The sequence below is a fragment of the Nannospalax galili genome, unplaced genomic scaffold, assembly GCF_000622305.1.
Source record: "Nannospalax galili isolate Female #2095 unplaced genomic scaffold, S.galili_v1.0 scaffold262, whole genome shotgun sequence".
Taxonomy (NCBI): domain Eukaryota; kingdom Metazoa; phylum Chordata; class Mammalia; order Rodentia; family Spalacidae; genus Nannospalax; species Nannospalax galili.
Genome location: NW_008348083.1, coordinates 986,866 through 997,311, shown reverse-complemented (window position 1 = coordinate 997,311; position 10,446 = coordinate 986,866). Strand labels below are relative to the sequence as shown.

The 10,446-nt window shown below is 39.6% G+C and overlaps 1 protein-coding gene across 1 annotated transcript; it reads right to left on the bottom strand.

Moving 5' to 3' along the window:
- Positions 1–1,053: 1,053 nt before the first annotated feature.
- On the bottom strand, positions 1,054–1,992 carry LOC103743338 (olfactory receptor 2Z1). The gene has a single exon (XM_008844594.1). The coding sequence runs from the start codon at positions 1,990–1,992 to the stop codon at positions 1,054–1,056; it is 939 nt and encodes a 312-aa protein (XP_008842816.1).
- Between the last annotated feature and the right edge of the window lie 8,454 nt (positions 1,993–10,446).

Here is a 10,446-nt window from a genome sequence, read left to right as displayed (position 1 = left end):
TTTTAAAAAATGTAAGTTGTAACAGTTTCTAAAGCTCAAAGCTGACATGAATACAAACTAACATCTGCTTAGCAGAATATAAATTCTTAGTGCCAAAATTATCAACTCAATAACAGAAGGATCTGACCTTTAGAAAAATAAGGTCTTGGGGCTGGAGAGATGACTCAGCGGTTAAGAACATTGGTTGTTCTTGCAGAAGACCTGGGTTCAAATCTCAGCACCCACATGGCAGCTAACAACTGTCTGTAACTCCAGTCCCAGGGGATCTGACAGCCTCTTCTGACCTCTGCAGGCATTGCACGACATGGGTGCACTTACATATATGCAGGCAATACATGCTGTGCTGGATAGCTTTAGTGTCAACTTGACATACCTGGGTTAAGAGAGCCTCAATTGGAGAATTGCCTTCATTGGACTGGCCTGTGGCCATGTCCGTGGGGCATCTTCTTGATTGTTGAGTGATGTGGGAGGGCCCAGCACACTGTGGGTGGTGCCACCCCTGGGCAGGTGGGCCTATGTGGCATCAGGTGGGCCTATGTGGCATATGAAAGCAGGCTGAGCAGGGGCCAGGGGAGCAAGCCAGTAAGCAGCATTCCTCCATGGCCTGTGCTCCAGCTCTTGCTTCCAGGTTCCTGCCCTGAGTTCCTACCTTGGGCTCCCCAATGAACTGTGATCTGGGAGATGTAAGCTGAATAAACCCTTTCCTCCCCAAGTTGGTAGTGGTCAGAGTATTTTGTCACAGCAATGAAGAATAAACTAAGACAACGCTCATACACATAAAATAAAAATAATAAATAAATTAAAATTAAAATATGAAAACAATACATGCCAAGAGAAAGGATAAGCCAAAAGTGACTGATACTATTAATTTTGTTTTCCATGATTATGTAGGAGAAAACGTGAACTCAGATCATTATAAAGCTGGTGAAAAGGACAAAGGGCAGACAATCGGCCTTGAAAAAGTCTGACAACTTTACTATGCAGAAATAAATACATTTAGAAAATATGTGGAGTGAGTGATCTGAATTGCACCCGTAGTTCCTCATGTAATTGTCACTTTTGCCAGTGTCCAACTCTGCTTAGCACTTTAATCAAAGCAAACTGTACCTCTCGGTTCCTCAGACTGTAGATAAGGGGGTTGAGCGTAGGAGTCACAAGGCTGTAGAAAAGGGAGACCATATTGTCCTGGTGAGGCGTGTGGTGTGAACCAGGCACCATATACATGAACACTGCTGCACCATAAAAGAGTCCCACTACTGTGATGTGTGAAGAACAAGTAGTGAAGGCCTTATTCCGGGCCTTCTCTGAATGCATATGTAGAACAGCTCTCAGTACTTGGCCATAGGAGGTGATGATGAGCAAAAGAGGGAGCATAAGGATCAGTACCCCAGAGATGGACAGTGCTAACTCATAGATGGAGGTATCTGAACAGGAGAGCTTTAATAATGCTGGCACCTCACAGAAGAAGTGGTCTATAATTCTAGAGGCACAGTAGGAAAAGTTTAGAGTGACAGAGGTTTGAATGGAGGCATTGAGCATACCTGCTAGCCAGGAAGCACTCACCATAAGCAGGCACACATGGTGTCTCATTAGTATAGGATACTGCAGAGGATGGCACACTGCCACATAACGGTCATAAGACATAAGGGCCAGGAGGACACCCTCAGCCACACCCATCATGGTCAGGAAAAATATTTGAGCTGCACAACCTCCAAAGGATATCAAACCTTCTTCTTTAGGAAAGTCCGATACCATCTTGGGTATGGTGATCAGGGGGAAACAAACATCTAGCAGGGAGAGCTGACTGAGCAGGAAGTACATGGGTGTGTGGAGACGGGAATCCAACCGAATCAAGAAGAGTAAAGTAGTGTTTCCCAGAAGGCCCATAATAAACATGGTAGCCACCAGGGAAAAGAGGAGTTGATGTGAGCCTGATCTGAAGAGGCTCATCAGAATGAAGTCAGTGGACTCTGATTGATTGACATCCCTCATGTCTAATAAAATGTCTTATCTTCAGGAAGAACAGATCTATTTCAAGAAGACTGAGATGACAAACTACTTTCATCTCCATGACAATTTCCATCAATTTTTAGTGGTTTCCTGGAATGCCATCTTGAGAAGAGTTATGTGGCCACAGTAGAATCAGTAGATAAGAGGACTGAGTCTCATTAATGATGTCTGCAACGGACATGAAACAGAAAGTAAGCAACTTGTACTATGTGAAAGAAACACTTGGCCACACTCCAGTTAAGAGCTACCCACTGAGGTACCTCAGCAGTTAAAATGTTTGCTGCACAAGCAGCAAGCATGATGACCAGGCTTAAGGTCAATAGAACACATGTAAATGCCTGATGGGCATTCCAGAATGCCTGTAATTTAATGCTTAGAAGGTAGAGATACAAGATCACTGGAACAAGCTGGGTCTAGACTAGCTGAGTTGGCAAGCTTTGTATTCAAATGAAAGAGCAGGTTTGGAAAGGTAAAGTGGAGATCCATTGAATATCCCCGACCATTATTGAAGGCTTTAATTTTTGTGTTAGAATGATGATCTGTAGACAGTCTAAATAAATATGAATACTGTGACACCTAAGTGCTGGAACTAAAGTATCTGATATATATTTTCTGTGTGAATGAAGTGACCAAGTAAGAGGACCAAGAACCAGGAGAATTGTCAGATTTGAATCAGAAAATATATTATTTCATTGGTAATGTCCAAGTTCCCAGCCCCATCCACACTTTTCTGGAATTCCATGGGTGTATCTAATTCTAGCAATGCAGATACAGCAAACGGCCTTGGAGGTAAGATTGGAAAAGTACAGTTTTCCAGGAAGCTAAACCGTGGATGACTTTATCAGGAACAAATTATTAATGCACATAGATTGTACAAGCCAGAGGGGTTAGTGCAGCCAGAAATAAAATTAAACTGGACTTAACCACATTGCAACAAGATGTTTGTTCTTGGGTAGTTTCTTGATATCGTTCTCTTCATCCATAAAATGTGTGATGATGATCTGGTCCACTAGCAGTACTGTAACAATAATACCAAAGGACTATGTTTAGAGATTAGTGCCTGTCATGTGGCAAGTTCTCAATAAATTCTAAGTAAAAAAATATTAAATCACCAGCTAAGCAATCCAAGTACTGATATATGTACAAAATAATTGAAGTCAGTATGTTCAAGACAGAACTGCACTGTTATCTTAACACTAAACACTACTCACAATATATAAGAAGCGTATAAATTAGACACCCACCTATGGATGAATGGGTGAGTGAAGTGTGTGTGTGTGTGTGTGTGTGTGTGTGTGTGTTTGTATATTTCATCTACCGATCAAACATAATGAGACCTGGTCTGGGAGTGGCTCAATAGATAAACTCTTGCTGTGAAAGCACGAGGACCTAAGCTGACTTGATAGAAATGTTGGATGCATACTGCAAACACCTGCACACCTAATGATTCTGTGGAGAGATGGGAGAATTCCTCAAAGCTCCTGGGCCAGCTAGATTGATGTATACAGAAGAAAACAACAGAGACCATATCTCAAACAAGATAGAAGTTAAGGACTGACATCCAAGGTTTTCCTCTAATTGCCATACACATACAGTGCCATGTGTATATCCACGTTCACGCACACAGACACACACACGCACACACACACACACAGCATACCAAAATTTTCATTTTTGACCACGTGTATGGAGCTAGAGAACATTATAGTAAGAAAATAAATTGAACAGAGAAAGACGATTGTTATATGTTCTGACATCTATCTATCTATCTATCTATCTATCTATCTATCTATCTATCTATCTATCTATCTATCTATGCTATGAAGTAAGTCCCAAAGAAGGGATAGAATATTGTAATAGTTACAAGAGTATGGAAAGACTGTGAGAATAGATCAGTAGGAGAAAGGGTAATTAATGGTTACAAAGTTTCAGTTGTATAGGAGAAATAAAAAGCTGCTAATGTTCTATAGCAGGATAAATATATTTGACAAATAATTGAGTACTTTAAAGCAAATGATATATTGTTTTAATATGCCCAACACACTAATAGGACATGTGTTTAAGGTAATAAACATGATAATTACTCTGCTATTCACATATTTATATATATTGAAACATCACACTCTATCCTATAAATATGTATAGGAACAACTACTATATGAAAACTAAAATAAAAATATTTTACAGTATAAGACAGCTAGGGGTAGTTAAGGGAGGAGTGGGGAAGGAGGGCTATACAAAGAACTATGGCAATAAAGGGGGAAAATTCTTCCAATTCACAGTTTTTAAAAAATCCTTAGGCACAGAAGAAATCCTATGGGGATGGAAGAAAGTCCTACCAGAAGTCACAGTTATTGAATGAAAATCCCAGTGCCAGAGGTGGGCTGCCCCCCTATGAGCTGTTGGTCAGAGGGGCCCTAGAGGTCCCCCAAACACAAAGACCATTGCCAATAATGTTGGTTATACACCAGAAGTGGACAGTAAAACCCTACTGATGAAGACATCTCATGATGTGAGCACAGGAGAGGGAGGAATCAAGCTTGGACTAACCTGGAAACTCTTGCCACTGGATGGGTGGCTTTCATAGTGTCAGAAGGTGACATACAGATGCCTGGGGGAGAACTATCCCCTATAATTCTGCTCAACAATGGACCCTGTGTGCTGCACTATCTACATGCCAAACAAGATGTTCCTGCTGGTGCAATAGTGGAGCATCTAGTGTATGTACAACCATCAAATTTTCAATTGGATTTAAGGCCCACTCCTAGGGGTGGAACACACATCTGGTACTATAGACCAGACCAACCTCCTGTGACAGGAGAACATAGGCCCCAGTGGGGAAGTCACTGCAATTGTTTTCTTAGAAGGATGCAATGCACCTGCTTCAGTACTGTCCAAGCATTTGTATTATGCCCATAAGTTAAGTTATTATAGCAGCCACTCTTTAGATGTTCTTGCTTCTTGCTGCTTGCTGTTTTTATAGTATATGGAATCCCCCTGAAATGGGCCAAAAGCCCATGAGAGGAAGATCATCCCACACCTATCACACCCTCCAAGACTTGGGGACTTTTGTGGAAGAGGTTTGCAGAAAGAATGTAAGAGCTGGAGAAAAGGGTGGAGTATTAACTGGAAGTGTGCTCCAACCACTAGGCTAGCAAGCTATAGTCACACCTCCTTCCCACACTTGTCAAGGAGTTGATGGGGGAGTCAGTTACCCCACCCACCTACCCAATCAGTCGACCTTAGCAGCATGTGAGGGAGGGGCTAAGGATATATAAACTGAGAACACCAAGAGGCACCTCTCTTGCCATTTTGCATGGCTGTTGGGAAGTCACAGGATCTATATTTGAGTGTGGACTTTCCAGCACAGCCATAAATGGGTCAAGGGGGCACCCACTCTTCTGTAAATAAACCCCCAGCCTATGCTCTATTAGCAAGCCCAATAAACTCATTAGGATTTTTTAAGAAAAAAAGAACAGAGCTAATGGAAACCATCATTATTACACCAAAGTTGACCCCATGTTGACAAATCTTTTGGTCTTTGATTTCTTTTCCTTCTTCCCCGCTTAAACTTCATTGTATGTATATTTTTATGTAACCTGCTTCAAGTTATTTCTGGAATAGTGTGTTAAAAATTGCCTGTCTTTGGAATAATAATTTTTTTTTAAAAAAAAAGGAAAGAAAGAAAAAGATATCTGGCTAGATATTCAGTCCTGAGCATAGTTCCAGGGATGTTGGATCCCCTCAGTCCAAGTTAGATCTTGTTGCTATTATCACTGAATATGAAGCTTATTTTAAGCCTGTCCATGAAAAATGCATCTTAATTATGAGAGTCTTGAGATACATTTATTCTTACAAGTTGAAACCCACCTTCCCATCCAATATTTCTTGCTAGAAGTCCTTGAAATATAATCATTGACTTCTCTGTCAACTGCCTTCAGGTTTTTTCTTTTTTTATAATTGACACTATAGAGGAAGTAAAAAAATGTACTTTGGAGGACTATCCTGGGTATTATAGAATGTTTAATATTATCCCCGATGTCCTTTATCCATGAGATACCAATAGAATCCACTGCTCAAATCTTGATCAATTAAAATTCAGAATCAGTTGTCACATGTAGTTAAAACATGCTCCAAATTAAGAAACTTTGCTTTGATTTTTTTTAGAAGGGTAGGGTTACTGTACCCTCCATTTATCAATGCATTTTTAGAAGTATGATTTTAAATATATAAAAATGAGCATGAATGCAGAGAACAAACACATCAATTGTCAGGAAATAATTATGATAAACAATCCTAATAATTTGATGCTGATTTTTATCAAAACCAATCGTCCAAGTCAATAATAATCCCAGATGAAATTTAAATAATAATTTCAGAACTTTGTCATGGGCTATTTTACTGCACAAATAAATCTAATATCATTTGGTTCTCCCAAACTTCCTCACACTGAAGTGAGTGAGCATCATCTGGGGACTAATTTCATATCTGACCAAGTATTTTAAGCTTAATGCTTAAAATTTTCAGATTCTTGACATAGATGATGATGTTGGTTGCATAGCCCTGTGGATATTTAATGTCACTGATGGTTACAGCTTAAAATTGTTAAAACTTTAGACATTTGTCATGTTAATTTATTACACTTACAAACACTGTATTTTGCTATTATCATTTAAGTAATTTTGGATGGGAAGACATAGATTCAAGAAGTGTAGCTATCTGTCTGGTAACTGGACAAGAAAATAACTTAAGATTTGGACATAATAGAGATGTGATTCCAAAGTCTATTTTTCTTTTTATTAGATTTGCTAATCCTGGATAGGATGCAGGTGAAAACAAACACATAAAATGTTCATGGAAGTGTAATTCTGTCCTGCCACCATGATGTTTCCTCAAAAAACACCACAAAGGAGAAGTACCATAAGGTCTCTGTATCCTATTGCAGAGATACCCATTCATCCATGTTCATTGCTGCCCTGAAATGGAAACATGCCATGAAATGGAAACAACTCAGATATCTATCAACTGATGAATGTATAGTGAAAATATACTACCTTTGCACAATGGAATATTATTCGATTAGTAAGGAGAATGAAATTATTAAATTGGTAGGTAAATGGATGGAACTAGAAACAATCACCCTTATTGAGGAAACCCAAACACGCATGTTCTCTCTCCTAGTTGGATGTTAGCTTTCAACCTTTAGATAGTGTTTCAACTGTAAAATCCTTAGGAATCAGGAGACTATGAGGGGATATGGGAGGGTGCAGAGGAGGGGAGATAGAATGCAGTGATATAAATGGGAAAGCAGAATCATGGATAGAATTGGTTTAATAGGGTGGGAAATTGGAGGGTAGGGCACATACGGGAACAAGCAGAGGGGTAACTAAGACCAAAGCCCTTCAAAAGTGTCATATGGAGACCTACTGTGGAATCTTCTTTCAATACAGTCATACAAAATATAAGACAAGTTTAAATATACTTACCCTATAACGTGTTAAATGGCCCCAGGAAACAACACAGGCAAGCAAACGAAAAGCTCTTTTGGAGGTTTTGGCCAGCAAGATCCCACAGATCCTTAAACAGTACTGGTTACTGATATTGAAATTGGTTACTCACCAAAACGTGATGTTAAGACACTATTGATGAAGACACTGCAAACAGAGAGAAATCAAGGTGCTACTCACCTTGAGCCACATCTCTTCTGGCTAGCTTTCACAGCGTTAGAAGGTGCTATGCATGCTATTGGTAGAGAAAAGTAGTTATGAACCTTCCTCAGCTGTGAACCCTGCAAGCTACAGTTACAATTAGTTTGGCAAATATGCTTATTGTTACAACAGTGCCATGAATATTATGGGAATAACCAAGGACCAGAGGAAGTAAGCATGCTTCACAATAGAGAGTCCATACTGACATTGTTATCAGGGCCAAGAACTTGTAACTAGATGTGTCACAAACCATAGGAAACAACATACTAACATTTTGATAAATAGACATAACATTAAACTAAGTCCCAATGACTTATTGTTATACCCATAGGTTAGTGTGTTTCTTACCTCTTACTATAGAAAGTCCTTCTCCTTGCACATGGTGATTAACACAGAGACCCACAAAGGTCAGCACACAGAGAATAAGAGACTGCAGAGTGCTCAACCCTGAATGGGACACTTATATCACAGTCTTTCCTCCCAAGACTTGGTAATCACTGTGGAAGAGGGGGTGGAAAGATTTTAAGAACTAGAGGTGGTAGATGAAACAAAGGCAACTGTGTTGTCTAGACACAATAGGGTAGTTGCACCTATGAACCCACTGCGCTTATGACAGGATGCAACAGACCTGTAAAAACCCAAGTCAAAAAGGCTCCCAGCATGGGTAGGAGAGGTGGGCAAGAAACTCCAGTTTGGGCTGAGGATTTATTGTCAACTGATAGATTCTTGTAGTGGGAGTGATAATTTTCTCTCCTTGTGTGTCACCTGGTAGGTCGATAGACTCTGGGGATGGACACACACCCAGGATGGACACACACTTGGGAAACACAGATTAAATTTGATAGGCCTTTCAAAAATTTAAACATAAAAGAACAATCCTTTTTTTCTCAGTATTCTACTCATATCTTCAAATAGAATATTGTGTTCAGGATTTACCACACACACACACACACACACACACACACACACACACACACACCATCCTGTCTTCCATAAAATTTACCTTCCCTGATTCCTATATAGAGAAAAACCTTAAATTTCTTCACGACTCAGTCAAAATTGTGTATAATACAAGTATTAGCTCTGTATTATGTTTGCTTGGAATACCCTAATGAACCCTTCACCCACAGCCCACTAGGGTGTGTCCTTAGGACACAACACTTGAACACATCTAAATTCACCAATAGGTGCCACAATGTCAAGACAGGTCAATCTGGAAATAAATAACTAAAACTCTCACATGTCTCTATTATGACCTTTAACAGGCACAATTTGGCATGAGAGTTTTCGGGATATTACCACATTGTTCATTTAATTATCACATTCAATTAATACAGGTCAAGTGGTCAGAGAACTTTCTCAATAAATGATCATTGAGTGTTGAATGCATTCTACAAAAGAAATATTTTCTCAGAGACAATGTTATGGATGAGTAGGTAAACAATGTAAGTAATTTTTTGGGGGGGCCCTTTTTGAGACAGGGTCTTCTTGTAGCCCCAGCTGTCCTGGAACTCACTATGTAGACCAGCCTGTCCTTGAACTCATAGAGATCCACCTGCCTCTGCCTCCCAAGTGCTGGGATTAAAGGCCTGCGCCACCATGCCCTGCCCATAATTTTTTTTCATAAATAATTTATCTAAAGTCACACAGCTACTCTGCTAACAGGCTAAGATTTGACCCAATGTCTGCCTAGTTCCAATTCTAGCACTCCTTCTAATATGGACACTGCTTCTTTCTGGAAGTTAATATTCAAATGCTCTGCTTTGAAAGTCTCAACTGAGAATTCCTCCCAGTGAGGCAATATTGTGCATGATTAGTCCTCATAACACAAACAAAAGGTAACTTCTACACAGGCCCGGTGGGATATTCTGGCTTGAGATCCATAGCCAACTGTTTCCAGTACAGTTATTGCTGAACATTAACACTATACAGAGCCACAAATTCATATGTCTGCACTGATTTGACAAAAACCATGAAATAAGACATTAAGTTTAATCATTACTATTTGAACTAGACTATGTAAAAAATTTTAAAATGTTTCCATTACCTAATGCTATGGATGTGGGAAACATCAGTTTGAAAGAGCACATTACTATTAAGACATAGTATCTCCAAATCACATGTCCCTCCACCCCCCCGAAATCTAACAAACCTGTGTTCCAAGTTATTATAGACACTCACCAGGAGTTCCATGTAGACAGAGTGAGGGACCACATTTGATGCTGCATGAACTTGTTGACTCTACTCATTCTGAAATCCCCTATGATTTGCCTATATTCTAGCATCATGGGCATAATCAGTGTTATCTGAATCTGTCTAAACAGGATACCATAATAACTAGGAGATGAAGGCTCCTGGGGGAAAGTGTTTCATCAGAAATCCTCTGGGTGTTCCTTTTTGTTAAGGATAAAATTAACATCAGTGTAAGCAAGAGTCCTGGAAATTTGTATTTACCTGTAGGGGATTGGGTGGGGAAAACCTGTACTCAATGAATCACAGGAAATATGGCCGACATTGATGTGGTAATTGAATGTAGCAGGTATTCATGTTAATTTAAGAGGATATAATTAAGAGAGAGAGTTGAGAGAATATATTGCTGTAAACTAAATCTCATGCTTAAAAAATAGGTTTAGGAAATTTTGATGATATAAATAATGAGAATGAGAGTTGTAGAACTGGAGGCAAATTCCCTTGGCCAGGACATGTCTTTGCTGTAAAGCCTTTGGAG